Source organism: Garra rufa, chromosome 25, assembly GCF_049309525.1.
Source record: "Garra rufa chromosome 25, GarRuf1.0, whole genome shotgun sequence".
Taxonomy (NCBI): Eukaryota; Metazoa; Chordata; class Actinopteri; order Cypriniformes; family Cyprinidae; genus Garra; species Garra rufa.
The window spans coordinates 9154323-9174666 of record NC_133385.1 but is presented as its reverse complement, the minus strand read 5'-3'; the positions used below and the strand labels follow the sequence as shown (position 1 = coordinate 9174666).

General features: G+C 34.1%; 2 protein-coding genes across 2 annotated transcripts in view; one reads left to right on the top strand and one right to left on the bottom strand.

Moving 5' to 3' along the window:
* The window catches only part of fbxl13 (F-box and leucine-rich repeat protein 13), a 10611-nt gene extending 4621 nt beyond the window's left edge, over positions 1-5990 (bottom strand). The window contains exons 1-14 of the mRNA XM_073831559.1: positions 5867-5990; positions 4553-4662; positions 4372-4470; positions 3886-3981; positions 3666-3801; positions 3517-3569; positions 3318-3418; positions 3089-3218; positions 1849-1947; positions 1618-1738; positions 1375-1537; positions 1051-1170; positions 840-966; positions 667-750 (exon numbers count right to left, since the gene is read on the bottom strand). Coding sequence (XP_073687660.1) covers positions 667-750; positions 840-966; positions 1051-1170; positions 1375-1537; positions 1618-1738; positions 1849-1947; positions 3089-3218; positions 3318-3418; positions 3517-3569; positions 3666-3801; positions 3886-3981; positions 4372-4470; positions 4553-4662; positions 5867-5990 — 1563 coding nt within the window. The remainder of the gene's footprint in view (positions 1-666; positions 751-839; positions 967-1050; positions 1171-1374; positions 1538-1617; positions 1739-1848; positions 1948-3088; positions 3219-3317; positions 3419-3516; positions 3570-3665; positions 3802-3885; positions 3982-4371; positions 4471-4552; positions 4663-5866) is intronic.
* Positions 5991-7869: 1879 nt separating this feature from the next.
* On the top strand, positions 7870-15216 carry armc10 (armadillo repeat containing 10). Its single transcript, XM_073832031.1, has 6 exons — positions 7870-8228; positions 8422-8567; positions 8694-8828; positions 12327-12503; positions 12582-12653; positions 14228-15216. Exons 1-6 carry the CDS (start codon positions 7982-7984, stop codon positions 14477-14479), a joined length of 1029 nt encoding a protein of 342 aa, XP_073688132.1. The 5' UTR covers positions 7870-7981; the 3' UTR covers positions 14480-15216.
* The last annotated feature ends 5128 nt before the right edge of the window (positions 15217-20344 follow it).

The window sequence follows — 20344 nt, the reverse complement described above, 5'->3', positions numbered from 1 at the left end:
GTAATAATTTTTTTGGAACATTGTAAAGCATGTTCATTGCAGATTTTTAATCACTGCATAGAAAACAAATTGCATTGTTCTTCCTGAAAAAATATATTGTATTTTTTTGTGTATTTTTAAATATATGTTAAAAATATATTTGATAATATTTGCCATAGGAATTATCAGCATAAAAATTTGAGTAAAAGGTTAAATTTCTATTTGATTGATGACCTTGAAATATGTCTTATTAAAAATTAGTGGTGGGCAATGATTAATCGCAATTAATCGCATCCAAAATAAAGATTTATAATAAATATACACAGTACGCACACATATATAAACAAAAACTTTTAATTTGGATGCGATTAATCACGATTAATCGTTTGAACAGCACTATTAAAAATGTTTCAGGATTACAGAATTAAGGAAGTACTTTAGGGCATCCAGCTATTCTGACTGTGGCAATGGTCCTGCAGAAGAAGGAGAGGGCTTTGATCGCACGATCAGACAGACACACACACTGACACACGTCCAAAAGCTCCAGACGATGACATTGTCGGCAAAACATCTGCACAAGACAAAAAGATCATCACATGAACTTTTCCAAAAAGAGTAATCATATGGCAAATACACTGCAAGTCAGAAATTTATGCACAATGAAGTGATAAAAAAGGTTAACCAAACCTTTATTCCATTATCTGTTATAAAAACACATTGAGCTGCGGTCAGTTTTTTCAAACTGTGGTTAGTTCCCAAGGCTGCTAGTCCCTGTGAAAGATTAAATGTCCAAATTTAATGTAATAACAGTATTAACTACAGCTGTAAAAGTAATATGTTATGTGTAATACTAAGTGTACTTTGTCATATATTTTGCATCCTGTGATGTCCAGAGAGATGAGAGAAGCACAACTGTCCAGACACTCAAATCCATTATCTGTCAGGTTCTCACAGAAACACACACGCAGATGGGTCAGATTGCTACATCTGGGGAAAAAAGTACATTCATACAGTCTCTGTATATGAAGAATTTTATGTAAAACATGTGTCTAAGTGTGAAAATGTTTTCACTTCTGAGTTATTCTCTTCAGGAACAAATCAGTAAGTTTTGGGCAGTAGGAAAGATCAAGCTCTTGCAGTTTAACAGCAGATGGGCCTTCAGTGATGTAATGGATTCCCATATCAGTCACCCTAGAAAAAAACAAATGCAACTAATCTTTTTTATGCATGTCAAGAATGTATCCAAATATTCAAAACTGGGCCCAAATGTTACATTTACACAAAAATCAATTATACAGGAAGAATTGTATATATTGCTGTAGGTAGCAACCAAAATGGGCAAAAAATCACAATGATTTTTCATATTATCTGCACAGTTATTCTACTTCTACTTACTTGATACAGCCTGAGATATTTAAGTTGCACAGCTTTGTCAGACTTCCCAAAGACTTCAAGCTGGCATCCGTCATGCGAGTGCAGTCGGATATCTGGACCTCACTGAGTTTCAGAGAGCTTCGGCACAGGGCCTTCAAGCTGCTGTCCGTCAATCGGTTATTACCTGAAATGCAGAGCAGTTTCTGTTTTAATAATTTAGTTTTTCTAGTCATGCCACATGATTAAGGCACATTAATAACAAACCTTCTATTTGGATCTTAGTGAGGCTGATCACTTCAGCCATTGTTTTAAAAGCCACATCAGATAGATACGGTGAGTCCAACAGGGAAATCGCAGTCAACTTTCGACATCTAGACACTAAGACCTTGCAGCAAAGACAAACATCCATCACCAATCAACTAACAGTAGAAATTTAGTTTAAACTTGGTGTCTAATAGATGTTAATGTACATAAAACATATAATAAAACATGTACCTGCATGCAGTTGTCTGTCAGGGTGGGTAGATCATCTAACACAATCTTTTGAAGTGAGCTGCAAGCTTCAGCGACATATGTAAATCCATCCATGGATATCTTTACAGTAGAAAATAAAAACTTTAATGTCACAATTTACAGTTGAGGTCAAAAGGTTGCATACACCTTTGCTGAATCTGCAAAATGTTAATTATTTTAGCAAAATAAGAGGGATCATACAAAATGCATGTTATTTTTTATATTTAGTACTGACCTGAATATGACATTTCACATAAAAGACGTTTACATATAGTCCACAAGAGAAAATAATAGTTGAATTTATAGAAATGACCCTGTTCAAAAGTTTACATACACTTGATTCTTAATACTGTGTTGTTACCTGAATGATCCACAGCTGTGTTTTTTTGTTTAGTGATAGTTGTTCATGAGTCCCTTGTTTGTCCTGAACAGTGAAACTGCCTGCTGTTCTTCAGAAAAATCCTTCAGGTCCCACAAATTCTTTGGTTTTCAGCATTTTTGTGTATTTGAACCCTTTCCAACAAGGACTGTGTGATTTTGAGATCCATCTTTTCACACTGAGGACAACTGAGGGACTCATATGCAACTATTACAGAAGGTTCAAATGCTCACTGATGCTCCAGAAGGAAGCACTATGCATAAAGAGCCAGGGGTGAAAACTTTTGAACAGAATGAAGATGTGTACATTTTTCTTATTTTGCCTAAACATCAGTTTTTCTTTTTTTAGTATTGCCCTTCAGAAGCACTTACATGTTTCCCAAAAGACAGAATAAGTTAAATTATTTATGCTCTTAATGCATCGTGTTTCCTTCTGAAGCATCAGTGAGCATTTAAAGCTCAGTCATTGTTGTAAATGGTTCAAATACACAAAAATGCTGAAAAACAAAATAATTTGTGGGACCTGAATGATTTTTCTGAAGAACAGCGGGTAGTTTAACTGTTCTGGACAAACAAGGGACTCAAAACAGTATTAAGAATCAAGCGTATGTAAACTTTTGAACAGGGTCGTTTTTATAAATTCAACTATTATTTTCTTTTGTGGACTATATGTAAACATAATTTGTGTGAAATATCTTATTCAGGTCAGTGCTAAATAAAAAATAACATGCATTTTGTATATATTTTAACAAAATAATTAGCATTTTGCAGATTCTACAAGGTGTATGTAAACTTTTGACCTCATCTGTATATATTAATATTCATGTCCTATACGTGTCAACACCTGAGAACAACCGGAGAGGTCCAGATAAGTGAGTCTGTGACAACCTTTTCCTTTAATCAGATATTGCAAGCCTTTATCTGAGAAACTTGCACAGTATGCGAGACTGAGAGAACGCAGCATCAGACAGCATCTTTAAAATAACAATGAATGCCAAAAACATCATAAAAATATACAGTGTGAGGAAATGTGTACAGTATGAGAAACTGAGAAACATGTAAGAAGTTTGTACCTTGACAGGACTCTTATAGTGGCATTACTAATATGAGTGAAGGCCAGATTGATATGGAGGAGAGAGCAACATCCCTCTAAAATCATCTTCATATTTTCATCCTGTCAGTGTGTTCACAAAAAAAAAAAGGTGTTAGATTGATTTAAAAACATAAAAAAGGCAGCAAAACCTAAACACATTGTGTTTTTATTCTACTTGCATTAAGATGTGGGCATTCACTGAGATCAAGTTCTTGAAGATTTCTGCATTGACCTTAGACAAAAAAAAAAACACAGGTAAGATCTTTATCATTTCATTGATTACATCAAAAAATGTATGACTTTTTAAAGCTGATTAAAGGAAATATACTGGTGCGTGTAAAACTCGACTCCTGCACCAGGGTGCAACCGCACAAGTTCACAGAGATCACATAAACACGATGCACTCGCAGTATTCTCTCCACAGTCTGATCTGTGATCCAGCTGGCCTCAGGAGAGAAATCAATCTGCAGACACATCTTACAGGTTATACTGTCTTATATAGCATCATGAGAGCTGAATTAAAGAGTTTTTAAGCAAGCTGCACTGACCTCAGTCCACAGTGAGCTGTTTTGAGTGATCGCTTTCCAAGAATGACACACCTGAGAGCATTTCAGCAGGTCGCGCACACCTAGACTTTGGAAGATCTGCAGCAAATTGTTTATTAGAATTAGTTGGCTTAAATTACTGCCAGTTATTTAATAGCAAAATAAGAGGTCAAAGAAATAGTTCAGCCAAAAATGAAAATTTGTCATTATTTACTCACCCTCATGTCGTTCTTATGTTGAACAGAAAAGAAGATATTTTAAAGAATTTTGAAGAACCAAACAGTTGTTGGTCCCCATTGACTTCTATAGTAGAGATAGAAATACTATGGAAGTCAATGTGGACCTTCAACTGTTTGATTATCAGCATTCTTATCTTATTCTTATCTTCGACAAAAGAAAGTTTAGTTTAGTTTAGTTTATAACGACATTAGGGTGAGTAAATGGTGACAAAATGCTCATTTTTGGGTGAGCTATCGCTTTAAGTGATACCTTAAGAGACAGCTTGTTAGGCAGCAGTGATAGTCTGTCCTGGCCATCGCCCTGCGGTATCTCTGAGTTTTGACTCTCTTGTAGGTCTTTCTCTAGTCTCTGCACAGACATACATAATCATTAAACATCATTAGTTCAATGCGTTTCTGTTTGACTGATTGTTTTTAATTCGAAAAACTACCTTGAAATATTCTTTTGCTCTTTTAGCGTCCCGTACAACACGACGCCAAGCCGTAATGATGTTTCTGCAGTAAACAGACTCCTGCACTTTTTGAAGTTTCCTCACAGCATCTGGATAAAATATATAATGCCTTTATGTGTTAGAAAATTAATGGAGAACCAAATTATGTTTAAATACAGTTGAAGTCAAAAGTTTACACACACCATGCACAATCTGCAAAATGTTATTTTATCAAAATAAAGGGAACATACAAAATGCATGTTATTTTTTATTTAGTACTGACCTGAATGAGATATTTCACATTAAAAAAAGACATTGACGTATAATTCACAAGAGAAAACAATAGTTGAATTAATAAAATGATATAATATATAAAATTATATAAAATATATGATTTGTAATACTGTGTTGTCACCTGAATGATCTAGAGTTGTTGCTTTTTATTTGTTTAATGAGTTTCTTGTTTGTCCTGAACAGTTAAACTGCTTTGAATCCTTTCCAACAATGGCTCTATGATTTTGAGATCCATCTTTTCACACTGAGGACAACTGAGGGAGTTGTATGCAACTATTACAGAAAATTCAAACGCTCGTTGATGCTTCAGAAGGTAACATGATGCATTAAGGGCCAGGGGTGTAAACTTTTGAACAGAATGGAGATGTGTACATTTATTTTGCCTAAATATCATACATTTTTAGAAGACACATACATGTTCCCCAGAAGATAAAATAAGTTAAATTTAGCCTAATCTTCAAATTCAAAAAGCTCTTAATGCATCATTTTTCCTTCTGAAGCATCAGTGAGCATTTGAACCTTCTGTAATAGTTCCCTTGGTTGTCCTCAAAATCATACAGTAATTGTGTAAAGGGTATACAAATACACAAAAAATGCTGAAAAACCAAAGGATCTGTAGGACCGGAAGGATTTTTCTGAAGAACAACAGGAAGATGAACTGTTCAGGACAAACAAGGGACTCATTAAAAACTATCACTAAACAAAAAAAACAGGGTCAAACTAAAAAGAACAGGGTCATTTTTATAAATTCAACTATTATTTTCTCTTGTGGACTACATGTAAATACCTGTTATGTGAAATATCTTATTCAGGGCAGCACTAAATAAAAAACAACATGCATTTTGTATGATCCCTCTTATTGTTGTTAAAAAATTTACATTTTGCAGATTCTGTAAGGTGTATGTAAACTTTTGACAACTGTACATTCAATAGTTGGATTTTCTGAATATTCCAACTTTGAATACCATGTAACCCTAATTTCACCTGACGTAATATATTAATAATAATAGACAAGTATACCATTCTGCCTCTGTTTGCGAAACTGAACCCACACTGTCCACTTGATGTAAGCCAGTTTTATCCGTCTCTGTTTGTGATACGTCTCAGCCTCTTCCATTCTCTCTACGAGTCTGGCAGCCTTCATTTTCTTCTTTGAAATATAACTCTTCCAACCCCTAAATTAGAGAAGACAGACATTTACCTTGTTGGTAGGTTTTGTTTGCTGTTGTGACTCTTTTAGAGTCTATAGTTTTGACACTCACATGAAACACATTTTGGTCAGGCTGGTGCGATAACAGAAGTACGCTTTCTCCAACAAATGTGACATACACTACGAGAAGAGAAAATTAACAAGTGAGTTGAAGCAGATGGATATTTGATGGCACAACCCTCATTCACTCTGAATGAAGAATATGTGTGTCCCTGGACCACAAAACCAGTCAGAAGGGTCAATCTTTTGAAATTGAGATTCATACAGTATCTGAAAGCTGAATAAATAAGCATTCCATTGATGCATTGTTTGTTAGTAAAGGACAAGATTTGGCTGAGATACAACTATCTGAAAATCAAAATATTGAGAAAATCACCTTTAAAGTTGTCCGAATGAAGTTCTTAGCAAAGCATATTACTAATCAAAAATTAAGTTTTGATATATTTATGGTAGGAAATTTACAAAATATCTTAATGGAATATGATCTTTACTTTATATCCTAATGATTTTTGGCATACAAGTAAAATTGATCATTTTGACCCATACAATGTATTACACCCATGGTACTTAAGACTGGTTTTGTGGTCCGGGGTCACATATAAAGAAAATCTTACCAAGCTGTCTTCTGGATTTCCAAAAATATCATACACAATGCCTCCTGCCAATGAGGAGATTTGTTTGTCCTTGTCAATAAATGTGTGCCTGAATTCAGAAACAGTTTACATTTTAGCAATGTTATTTATTGTATTAAAGCTGGTTGATTTTACATTACAGAGCCATACATGTCAAAAACTATACAGAAACACATACCAGCAGATCTCAAAATCCTGATCCTTTAGGATTGATTGGATCTTCTCTTCTATAAAGTGCAAAGGATCTTCAGGGCATGAGATACACAATCCAGCAAGCAAAGCCTTGTTTAAATGTAAAAACAAATAAATATTTAAATACATCAAAATCTTTAAAATGTAGCATTATTTCATCTAAATCTAAAAAAAAAAAAAAAATTCTCTAAATGAATAGCATTTATGTTAAAAATACAACATTTAAAATAAAAATAAAACACTCTGCACTTAGACTATTTCCTTGACTGGATTATTAATTCATTAGCTCATTAGAGAACACATGTTGTGTAATTCACCTTGTAAATCTGAGGAAGTGAATGTTTAATCATGTAGTCTCGTATAATTGGATCTGAATCTTGCAAAAAAGTCATCATAAAAACGATAGCTCCAGGTTAAGCGGTAGTTTAACGATTTCCTGGAGTCAATGCAACAAAAATATGATACACCTGCAGCTCCTGTTCATATTTACACTTCATGTCGCTTGGTAACCCAAGCATGTGGTTAGTCAGAAGAAATCCTAGGAGGAAGTAATAGCAAAAATACATAGTTAATATTACAAATATAAATAAAACAAGAAAAACTGTGTGTTTATAGATATAAATGGATGAATGGATAGAACGAGTCCTTTAAGTCAACAAATAGTTACGTAAACAACATTTTTATGTTTCAATAAAACATAAAAATAGAATTTAGCCATTTTTATAGAATGCCAATGACTATAATTTTGTGATTCATCTTTTCACACTGAGGACAACTGAGCTGAGAGACTCATATGCAACTATTACAGAAGGTTCAAACTCTCACTGATGCTCCAGAAGGAAAAACGATGCGTTAAGAGCCAGCAAAGTAAACGTTTGAACGGAATGAGGATGTGTACATTTTTCTTATTTTGCCAAAAACCGTTTTTGAAGGCAACACGTCACTCCGCGAAACGTTTTTGGTCGTCCACTGATGCAATAGGCGGCAACGTGCAGAGGAAACAGTGACGACTATGAACAGGAACTGTCTGCATCTGTATTTATCCTGCCGGACAAGGACCATGTGTTAACATGTATTTATGAAACCTGCGCCTATCCCAGAATGGGAGATGATAATGTTGTAGCCCGCCTCGGCAGCCTGAAGGCTCTGTTGGGGATTGTAGCAGGAGCCGGAGCCTCATATGGCATTTATAAACTAGTCTTTGGTCGCGCAGGAGATGGAGGAGTCAACAGAAAAAAGTCTGCTAAAAGTGTAACTATTCAGCCTGGGAGCTTGATGGCCAAAGTATCTGGATTTAAAGTTGTCAGTAAGAGTGATAATTTGGATCCCTCTGCAGATACTGAAACAAGTAAGTGACATTCAAATGGTTTCCAGGATGTATAAAAGTCTAGCTTACTGACAGTTCTATGTGCGTGGGCTGTTTTTATAGCTATACATATTACAGTGATTAAATATAGGCAGTTTGTCAACTTCATTTTGTTGTCCCAGGTTCTTCTCCATACAAACCTTCTCTTTGCTGTGTTTTTTTGTCTTTTCACAAGGTGATATTCACTCAAAATCTGCTGCCAGCCTGGAGCCTCGACATCTGAGTATGCTTCTCTCGCTTCTGCAGAGCAGCCCAAACCCAGAAGAGAGGAGAAAAGTTCTCGTAACGTTAGGAAATGCTGCTGCCTTCACTGTAAACCAGGTCATCTGATGTTCTGTCTTCTAGACATTATGTATTAGACTCACTGTGTTGATACATTTGGACTTGCAGAAGTGTAAACGGGTGCTTTATGATGCTTTATGATCAGTTTTCGCTTTTCTTCATCAGGATCTTCTGCGAGAATTTGGAGGTCTTCACATCATAGCAGGTTTCCTCTCAGACCCTTCACCTGAGACTCGGGTTCAGACTTTAAACATTATGAACAACTTAAGCATGAATATTCGCAATCAAGAACAGCTGAAGGTATTGCGTTATGTACTTTTTAGAGGAGCACAATATATTGTTATCGCTTGTAACTGTATTTTTTTTTTTTATATATATATATACACTACCAGTCAAAGTTATTTGAAGAGTTAAGTTTTAATGTTTTGAAAGAAGTATCCTTTGCTCACCAAGCCTGCATTTGTTGGATGCAAAGTACAGCAAAAACAATACAATTTTGAAATATTTTTACTATTTAAAATAACTGTTTTCTATTTGAATATTTTACATTTTTATATTTTTAGCATCATGTCCTATTAGAAATAGTCACATAATCCTATTAGAAATCATTCTAATATTATGATTTGCTGCTCAATAAAAACATTTTTTATTATTATGTTGAAAAGAGCTGAGTAGAATTTTCTTTGATGAATAGAAAGTTCAGAAGAACATATTGTGTAACAATATAAATGTCTTTATCATCTTTTGATCAATTTAAAACATCCTTGGTAAATGTATTAATTTCTACAATTTCTTCCCAACCCACCACCACTTCCAAAAAAAAAAAAAATGATACTGACTCCCAGCTTTTGAATAGTGTATAATGTTACAAAATCCTTTTATTTTAAGATAAATGCTGATCTTTGGATCTTTCTAATAATTCTGAAAAAATGTATTTAACTGTTTTAAATATTTATAATAATAATAAATGTTTCTTGAACAGCAAATCAGCATATTAGAATGATGTCTGAAGGACTGGAGTAGAGCTGCACGATTTTGAATAAAATGAGAATCACGATTTTTTTTGCTTAAAATAAAGATCACAATTCTCTCACGATTCTGGAGAACTTTTTTATTTTGAAGATTTACCCCTGAACATTAGGTTATCAAACAGCAGTAAAATAGCAGTAAAATAAGACATAATAAACTTTGCTTTAAATTTAAATAAATTTAATGAAAAATAATGGAAAGAAAAAAATCACCATTAAACAATAATAATTATTATTTTATTTTCATGTTAAAAATGTTTGGCCAAATTGTAAAGCCCCACACACAAGCACAGTATTTTTTTTTTTAAATAATCGCAACTGCAATTTTTATCGGAAGAAAAATCACAATAATATTCTTTTCCCAAATACACAAAACAGCACTAAACTAAATCATGACCACAGAGTGGCCTTAAAATAGATATCGGTATCAACATAAATAATAAAATAATATTTTATGTAACCAATCACAACAATACACGGTGTGACGTATCCAGGAGCGGAGCTAACTGATAGATTAAACTCTTGCCGTATCCAGTCGGCAAAACAGCAAAAACGTCCTTCTTGCAAAGGAACGATTCGAGCGTGCCAAGTCTAACTCGTCATTGTAGCGGCCAAAGCCGTTTTAAACAACTGGTGTTCATCTGTAGCCATCTTTCGATGTTTACTAAATGATTCCGGACATCGAGCGCTGTCGTCATCAGTTTAGCTCGCCTCTGGCCCGCCTACATCAGATACACCGATTTGATTGGTTCCCAGAACTGCTTATGTAATGCAGTAACATGCATCATTGCTCGATGCCAGAGTGTCTTGCAGAGACAATTCAAATTGTGCTCTTGCGAGACCTCTGGATTTCCAGGGTATATTCAAAGTGCAAATGGAGACCGAATTTTTCAAGCATGATACAGAGCTGTCTACACAACTTATTATAGCCCACATTCTAATAACTGCCTAGATATTTTATGTAGCCTAATTTGCGCGCATTGGGGAGTCGCTCTCTATTAAAAAGGTATTAAAATTGCTTTTGAACGCGGGTGCGTGTTTTACTTTTGGTTTCGTTTTAACGACCGCACGAAACTCTTGGCGGCGCTGAGCGTGTATTCTACAATACAAGAGATTACTTTAACAAAACCATCTGAAAGTGGGTGGACACCGACGGGATTTTGTCCCCAGCGTGTCCCCAGTGGAAATTACGCCCCTGTGTGAGTGGAACTCTGCCGCTGAGTTATCATTTGATGTGAATGAATGCCGCGTTACAGTACATTGAGAAAGAGGCGCCATGAATTGCATCTGACAGAATTTGCGCTGTAGCACGAAATATAGTATATTTCTTCAAAAGCAGATTGTAAAGACCTTTTAATTGTCCAACATCAAAAATAGTCATATCACACATCTCTAATTGCAATGCTGTTTGTGCAGATCCGGAACAGAGTTTGGTTGAGAGAAAAAAAAAACATCCGGTTCCTAGTTCAGCGGAGCATAGTGTCAGAGACAGGGAGCGATTGACGCCTAATATCTTAAATCTTTATTAAATGTAATAAAGTAAAGATTAAGTTTAAATGGTTGTGTAATGTTAGAGAGAACGACGAACCTGTCACTGCATCAGTTCACAGCAGTCTGTGCAGTAATTAGGCTAGCGAAAGTTTTGTAAAATATAATTGGCTGAATCGTATAAATGCTGGATTAAGATCGTGTGGGGGTCGGGTCGAATCGAGATGGCGATCTTTTAACGATTAATTGTGCAGCTCTAGACTGGAGTAATGATGCTGAAAATTTAGCTTTGATCACAGGAACCAGCTTAAAATAAGCTTAATCTTTTAAAAATATATAATACCCTGGTTTCAAATCAGTGTTGTTAACCTGAACTATTTTCAGTAATTGAAATAAAACTGAAATAAAATGTAAGTACAAGAAACAAAAATATTACAAAAAAACTTGAATGAGTGTAATTTTAAATGACTAAAACAGGAAGTGCAATTAAAAATAAAACTGTATGGAAATGAAACAAATTAAATTAAATATAAGCTAAAACTATAAAATATTAAAGAGCTAATTTAACATTTAAAAATGCTATAAAAATATATAAATAATACTAAAACCACACCAATTTGAAGGATTATTAGGGATATTTTAGTTATTTACTTAAAGTTGTTCAGGTTTTTTCCAGCTTTTTAATGGCAATGGGCAGGTGTTTCTTTTCATGAATCTAATGAATCTAATTGGAGTGATATTAAGAAATATCCTGGCTCCTTCAAGGTTTATCATGGCAATAGATGGGTGTTTCTCTTCAACAGGCCAAAACAAGTCCAATGAAGTGCATCCATCCATAATAAAAAAGTGCCTCACACGGCTCCGGGGGTGAATAAAGGCCTCTTGTAGCAAATTGATGTGTTTTTGTAAGAAAAATATACATATTGAAAATGTAATATTTTTTCCAGAGCGGCTTCTTTTTTTCGATTCGCTACAGGATCCCCTAGAGCCGTGTAAGGCACTTTTTTATTATGGATGGATGCACTTTATTGGACTTATTTTGACCTGTTGAAGAGAAACACCCATCTATTGCCATGATAAACCTTGAAGGAGCCAGGATATTTCTTAATATCACTCCAATTAGATTCATTTGAAAGAAGGAAGTCATATACACCTAAAATAGCTTGAGGGTGAGTAAATAATAGGCTAATTTTCATTTTTGGATTAACTAACCCTTTAATGTGGGTTTTCTTTTGTTTTCTCGGATACTGTGTTTACACATGTTTTTGTTGTTGCTATTCAGATATATGTCCCGTCGGTGATGCAGATGATTGAGATGTCACCGGTGAACTCTGACCTTCAGCTGGCAGCGCTCAGATTGCTCACTAATCTGTCAGTGACGGATAATCACCAGCACCTGATGAAAAATTCCATTACCCTTCTCCTATCTCTGCTTGTAGTGAGCAATGAAGTCCTACAGGTGATTTTGGAGTACAATATTGAATGATATCTTTCTTTACACAATCAGATGTACTGAAGATTTAATTTGTTCCTGCAGATCCAAGTCCTGAAGGTCCTAGTAAATCTGTCCTCCAATCCAGATCTGATGGACGATATTGTGCAAGCTCAGGTGAACAAGAATGTCTTTTATGCTTTCTGCTCTATGGTGAGATCCAGTACAGCAGGTTTCAGTGACTGTTCTGTCATACCACCACAATATGGTTATAAATAGATAAATCTGTAAATAATCCCCTTGGTTGCTAGGTGTCCTAGTTTTTCTCATTGCCTGCTGTTGATGCCGATATCTATTTTAAGGCCACTCTGTGGTCATGATTTAGTTTAGTGCTGTTTTGTGTATTTGGGAAAAGAATATTATTGTGATTTTTCTTCCGATAAAAATTGCAGTTGCGATTATTAAAAAAAAAATACTGTGCTTGTGTGTGGGGCTTTACAATTTGGCCAAACATTTTTAACATGAAAATAAAATAATAATTATTATTGTTGTTGTTTTAATATTTAAATTACTATTAAATAATATATTAAACAAAACAAAATATTACTATTGTAATATTTCACTGTTTTGTTTTTGTTTTATTTTATTGTTGTTTTATTTTATTTAGTTTTTATGTATTTATTTTTTTAGTTATTTTATTATTTAGTTTAGCATTGTTTAGTTTATTTATTATTATTTTTGTTTATTTTGTTTTTTTAGTTTTGTTCCATTTTATTATTCTTTTTATTTCATTATTTTGTTTTGTTTTCTTTTATTTTTTGTTTTCTTTTATTTTTGTGTTTTGTTTTGTATTTTAATTTTAATTTGATCTTTTTTGTTCTATTTTATGTTTTGTTTTATTATTTTATAATAATTTGTATAATTTCACTGCTTTATTTCAGTTTTTTTTAGTTTTATTGTATTTTTTGTTTAATTTAATTTAGTTTTTTATTTTGTTGTTTTGTTGGGTTTTCTTTTTTGTTTTGTTGGATTTTCATTTTTCTTTTATGTTTTTTTCTTTTATTTTGATGTATTTTCTTTTTGCCTTTTGTTTTGTTTTAATTTTATTGTTTTGTTGAATTTCCTTTTGTTTTATTTTATTTAGTTTAGTTTCATTTTATTATTTAGTTTTTTAGTTTTTTTATATTGCTTTTGTTTGTTTGTTTTATTTAATTTTGTTTGTTTTATTGTTTTGTTTGATTTTCTTTTTTTGTTTTGTTTGATTTTCATTTTTCTTTTATGTTTTTTGTTTTATTTTATTGTTTTGATGTATTTTCTTTTTGCCTTTTCTTTTCTTGTTTTATTTTATTTTCTTATGTCTTTGTTATTTTGTTTTGTTTTGCTTATGCTGATACACAATTTTTATATGCTGATACGCAGTTTTTTTGTTGTGAAGCCCTACAAATAATAATTTTATGTATTTTGGTGGAAAACAGGTAGTGTTCAGAAAAACTTGTATACAGTAGTCAACATTTGAAGTGGATCAAAATCTTTCATCAAAGTTGTTCTAGACACCTGTTCTTGTCTTAGGATAACTTTGAAAAATCTTTTTGATTTGTTAATCACACTAAGCCATGTTGCTATTCTGTTTTTTTTTTTTTTGTTTTTTTTTTTTTTAATTCATTGTGCAGCCCTTAATTTACTTCTCTTAGTTTTAAGAGCTTTTGCATATTGACATTTACACCTCCATTTATTTGTAAATCTGTTCACAGGCTCCAGCTTCCTTAATTTTGTTGTTTGACAGCTGCACAAGCACATCAGTTCTTCTCCGCTCGTTGTGTTTTGTGGGTAACCTGCGTGCGTGGAGACCCTCCGCACAAGTGGCTGAAGCTCTGAGGAGGAGGCAGGACTCTCTGTACTGTGTTCTTCTGGATGGCTCCTCTCAGCTGCACCGTAAACTGCCTCTGCTACTGTCCCACCCAGATGAGGAGGTGAAGACCCAGGTGGCCAGACTCCTCACATAACCTCCTACAGAACATTTTTTACCAAATATACCGTTCTTCAATGTGTTGAAGCTTGTTTACCTACTTAAATGTTAGGGCTCTGCACTAACAAGCTAGCTTTAATTTTTTTAGCAGAGCAGTGATGATCTACTGGTAGCAGGTGGTCAATTTGGTAGGTCATTGGTATCCTCTCAAGAAGTGACTCTCTCAGGTGTTTCCAGTGACGTAATAGACATTTGTGAACACCACAGACCTCGTTTGAGAACCTTTGAGAACATCTCCACTGCCAAACGTTTTCTTGCCAAGTGAATGCAAATATTTTCTCTGACCACACTAAGTGCTTTGGATATTCAGACTAGTGGTGGAAAGGACTCTTATAACATCTCTGCATGTGTTTAGAAATCGTACTGCCTTGAAAAATAAGTGTTTCTTATATCAGTGCTGCATAATGCAAGTGAAGTTTACCATTAAATGAAGGTTATTCAGGTTATGCTGATGTAGTAATGACCCAGGAACCTTATTTTTACAGAATGCGTGCTTTGATTGTACTGTGATGCTTGTTTTCTGATGCTTGATGATGAGATTGACATGGCCAGCTATGTATTATTTAATAAATTTTGTTTCATGTTATAAGGCAATTATAAAACAGTGGGTACTTCACAGGTTAATATTTGTTGTGATTTCATTTTGGAATGCTTTCTGACTAATATGTCAGGTTTGTGAAGTCCTTTAAAATAAATATTTAAATTAAATTTAAATGTATTTTTTAATAACCTTTGTTTATTATTTGTTTAGTGTCCAGAAAATTTGTTCTGAATGAAAATGTTCAGAGTTTCAGAACTACATTTCCCATTAGCCTTAACGATTTGCATGGGGTTGCCGTGTCGCTTCTGGTTTTTTTGTACGTTCCAGGCAACCCGTTACTCGTGTTTTTCCAACCTTCTACCTGTGAAAGTGCACCGAACGGCAGTCAAACCCGTGACTTCCCACTCGTGAACTCGTACTAGATCGATGTACTCCCAGTTCCAAATTCTGACGTGACATAGCCTGCGAAACCACTATGTCAGCACCTACGGGTGCGGTGTTTATGTCAGTGGTACACAGTGAAAAAATAGACTATAGGACAATATGACGTTGCAAACAAATGAATAATAATGTAATAATAATAAATGTGCTCAGGCAGTTTGGGGTGACTTGCCTGGAACGCTACAAAGTCGTGAGTCGTGATTTACGAGCTCAAAAAGCTGCCTGGAACGCAGCATTAGTTTTAGTTTTAGTTTTATTGTATAAGTTAGTTTTATTTTATTGTTTTGTTGATTTTATTTTATATTTTTTTTTGTTTCGTTTTTTTATTTGTTCTATTATACATTTTTTTCAACAGTTTTGTTAAGTTTTATTTTATTTGTTTTTATTTTTTTATTTTGGGGGGGGGGGGTTCTTTTATGTTTGTGTTTTATTTTACTATTATTTATTAATAATTTTGTTTGGTTTATAAGAAAACGTTCATATATTTCCCATTAGCCTTAGCAATTTGTACGGGGTCTACGTATTAAATGTGATTTAAGTTTTTTTTTTTTTTTGTTTTTTTTTTAGTTATTTTATTATTTTGTTTAGTTGTATTTAATATTTTAATTTTTTTATCATTTTTTTGTTGTGTTTTATTTTTATTTTGTTTTTTTGTTTTGTATTACATTTTTGTTTTATTTTGTTTTTATTTTATTGTTTAGTTCATATGTATTTATTTTATTTTATTGTTTAGTTTTATTTTATTATATTTTATTTAGTTTTGTTGTATTTAGTTTTTTAAAATGGTTGTATTATTTTTTTATTTTATCCTTTTATTATAATTTTCTATTTTATTTAGCTGTTTTATTTTAATATTTTTTGTTTTGTTGTATTATTTTTGGTTTTAAGATTGTATTTTATTTTTTGTTGGGGTTTTTTGTATCATTTTGTTTTGTTCATATGAAAACATTTATACTCAAGTTTTAGAACTACATTTCCCATTAGTCCTTTAGCGATTTAGGGGTTGCCATGTGTAGTATTAAACCCGTTTTTTTTAAGTTTATTTTTATTTTATTATTTAGTTTAGTTTTAATTTATAATTTTGTCTTGTTTTGTTGTATTATATATGTTGTTTTGTTGTATTATATTTTTTATTTTATTTCATTTTGTTTTTATTTTATTTTTTGGTTTCTTTTAATGTATTTTCGTTTTTTTTATTGTATTATTTTGTTTGTTATTTTATTACTCTGTTTTGTTCATGTGCAAGTTTCAGAACTACATTTCCCAGTAGCTGTAGCGGTTTGAACGGGTTTGCCATGTCCGCGTATTAAACGTGACTTAGTGCTGCGTTTTTTTAATGTTTATTTTACATTAAAGCATAAGGAAGTCTGACGGATTCGGATCGTGTACGAATGTTCTGGAAATATCGAGAAACAGGAGTGCCTCTTTCTACCTGTTTTGGTGGAGGGATTTGCTTATTTTGTGTTTGCTTTTTCAGACTGAGCGAGATCTGGCAACAGGCTTGTTCGGCGTAAGTGCGCTTGAATCACATGAGGCTGATTACTGAAGAGCTTTCTGTCAGTCGAGACTGTAGTCTAATGACAGAACAGAGCATGTGTTGAAATGACAACGAATGTAGAGACGCGAAGAAGAAAACTCGACACAGACAAGCAAGGTAAACAATGATACAAAATAAGGCCACTGTGTGTCAACCGAAGGACTGAAAAACAACTGACTTGTAATGTCAACAGTGCAACGCGTTATTTTATTACAGAAGAATAGGACTTTTGATTTGCATATGGATGTAACATGATCATTAATTTACGTGACATGAATAGTGCGTGGCTCTCTATTGTATTTCACATTAATGCATTTTTATAACCTGTAATGTGATTTATCCTGGACCTAAATGGTTCATGATTTCTCAAAAAATGATTTCTTCTAATGCATTTGCAGCCAGTCATGTTTCTGTTGTGAAACGGTTCTGAAACCGCATCACTCCACACTTCCCCAATAACTATACAAGTATTTCCTGTCGACAGATTTCATATCTGTGTCTAGATCTGAAATAAAACGTTGAAAATAATGTCAATATTAACTCGCCCTCATGTCGTTCCAAAAAAAGACCTTCGTTCATCTTCAGCGCACAAATGAAGATATTTTTGATGAAATCCGAGAGCTTTCTGTCCCTGCATAGACAGCAACGCAACTGACACGTTTAAGACCCAGAAAGATAGAGGACATTGATAAAATCGTCCATGTGACTTCAGCGGTTCAACAATAATGTTTTGGAGCTATGAGAATACTTTGTGCAAAGAAATTGTTGTCATAGGTTCATAACATTAAGGTTGAAGCACTGCTGTCACATGGACTATTTTAACAATGTCCTTACTACCTTTCTGGGCCTTGAATGTGGTAGTCAGAAAGCTCTCGGATTTCATCAAAAATATCTTAATTTGTGTTCTAAAGATGAACGAATGAACTTACTGTTTTGGAACAACATGAGGGTGAGCAATTAATAACAGAATTTAAATTTTTAATTGAACTATCCTGTTAAGAATTGAAAAATATGATTAAGTTAAACCAAATAGATGCAAATGCTTAATAATAAACCATGCCATGATTTCGTCTCATTCGTCAGATCTTCCAGAGGACCATGAGGGAGGTCATCAGCCTGTTAGTTCAGGTTGTGACAGGGTTTGTGTAGCTCACATTCACTCAGAAGCCAGCGATGCTCACACTTTCTCCTGTTTGCTGCAAACAAATGGCTCCTACATACCGAAACAGCCACAGAGAAGTGAGACCCCATGCGCACTTTGCATAAGAGCAAGGGTGTTTTTTTTTCTGTACTTGTTTTCTAACATGACACTTACCCTTTGTTGTCTTTGCTTCCAACTTTTTTCCAGCATGCAGCTTTGGTGAAGAAATAAGGGACGAGAACCTGTGCAAGACCACCTTAAGTGCTGAAAATGAAGTTGAGGCCCAAAAACTTGCGAATAATTTTAAGGTAAATGTACACGGATTGCATGTGTCTAGTTTACTTTTGCAGATTGTTGATGCTGATGCTGTCATTCTGTCCTCCTTAAGTTTGGATTCAGGAAGTGGAAGAGTCATGTGACAGAGCGTCCCTTTGAAAATAGATCGGAAATTGTGAAGGAGCTTTACTCTGAGCTGAACGTTATTAAACCCTACTCAGGTTAGACCAAGCACTTCTCATTTTCTTCTGTAGTCCATGCATAGTATCAGTAAGATGTTTGTACATGACTAGTCACTAGGTGATTAAAAATGTGGAAAATAAGATAATTGAACTATGAAAACATAATTAGAAGTATTATAGTTAATAAAACGTATTATTTAACTATTAACAACTTTTTTTATTTAGTTAGTTAGTTAAAATACATTTATTAATTATGTACACTACCAGTCAAAAGTTTTTATCAGTAAGATTTTAAATATTTTTAAAGAAGTCTCTACTGCTCACCAAGCCATTTTTTTGATCCAAAATACAGCAAAAGCAGTAATATTGTGAAATATTTGAACTTTTTTAAATAACTGCTTTCTATTTGAATATGTTTTAAAATGTAATTCATTCCTGTGTTCAAACTAAATTTTCAGCATCATTACTCATCATTACAGTCTTTAGAGCTGGGGTGTCCAACCCTGATCCAACACACCTGAACCAGCTAATTAATCTCTTAGGTAGCTCTTGATAATTACAGACAGCTGTGTTGGAGCAGGGCTGGAACTAAGGGCCTGTCCACACGGAGACGCGTTTCGCTGTATGCGTATACATTTTTTTATCGTATTGGCGTTTCATCCACACGGATTCGGCGTTTTAGGAGACTGAATCCGCTATTTTTTGAAACCGGGTCCCAAAGTGGATAAATCTGAAAACGACGCCCTCGCGGTTTCGTGGTGTACAGCCAATCCGTATATTTTTTGAAACGATGATGTCATCACATCACGTGTCGGCTGCGTCACACGTAACAGCAACAACAATATTGGCGGACTACATGATTGCGTTCGTGTTGCTACTAAGCCTATAGCTTTATTACAGCAAAATCTATTTGCTTCTATGCAACTGTTATGAGCAACAAGTGATAATGTTCGCATCTTCGTCTTCTTCTTCTTAGTTCATATACAGCGCGCAAGGTTATGCGCATGCTCAAAGTCTTCTTCTCCGTGTATAGCGTATCTCTATGGCAGAATTACAGCACCCCACACTGGTCTGGCATATATACTACACCGTTTTCAGTGGTTTCGTGTTTACGGAATTTTTTTTTAGAACGAGGAAAAAAAATGATCGGATAGGGAACGCACCGGCTTCGTGTGGACGGAGCCTAAAGTCTGCAGGTAAGTACAGGTCCTTTTCAAAAAATTAACATATTGTGATAAAGTTCATTATTTTCTGTAATGTACTGATAAACATTAGATTTTCATATATTTTAGATTCATTACACACAACTGAAGTAGTTCAAGCCTTTTATTGTTTTAATATTGATGATTTTGGCATATAGCTCATGAAAACCCAAAATTCCTATCTCAAAAAATTAGCATATCATGAAAAGGTTCTCTAAACGAGCTATTAACCTAATCATCTAAATCAACTAATTAACTCTAAACACCTGCAAAAGATTCCTGAGGCTTTTAAAAACTCCCAGCCTGGTTCATTACTCAAAACCGCAATCATGGGTAAGACTGCTGACCAGAAGGCCATCATTGACACCCTCAAGCAAGAGGGTAAGACACAGAAAGAAATTTCTGAACGAATAGGCTGTTCCCAGAGTGCTGTATCAAGGCACCTCACTGGGAAGTCTGTGGGAAGGAAAAAGTGTGGCAGAAAACGCTGCACAACGAGAAGAGGTGACCGGACCCTGAGGA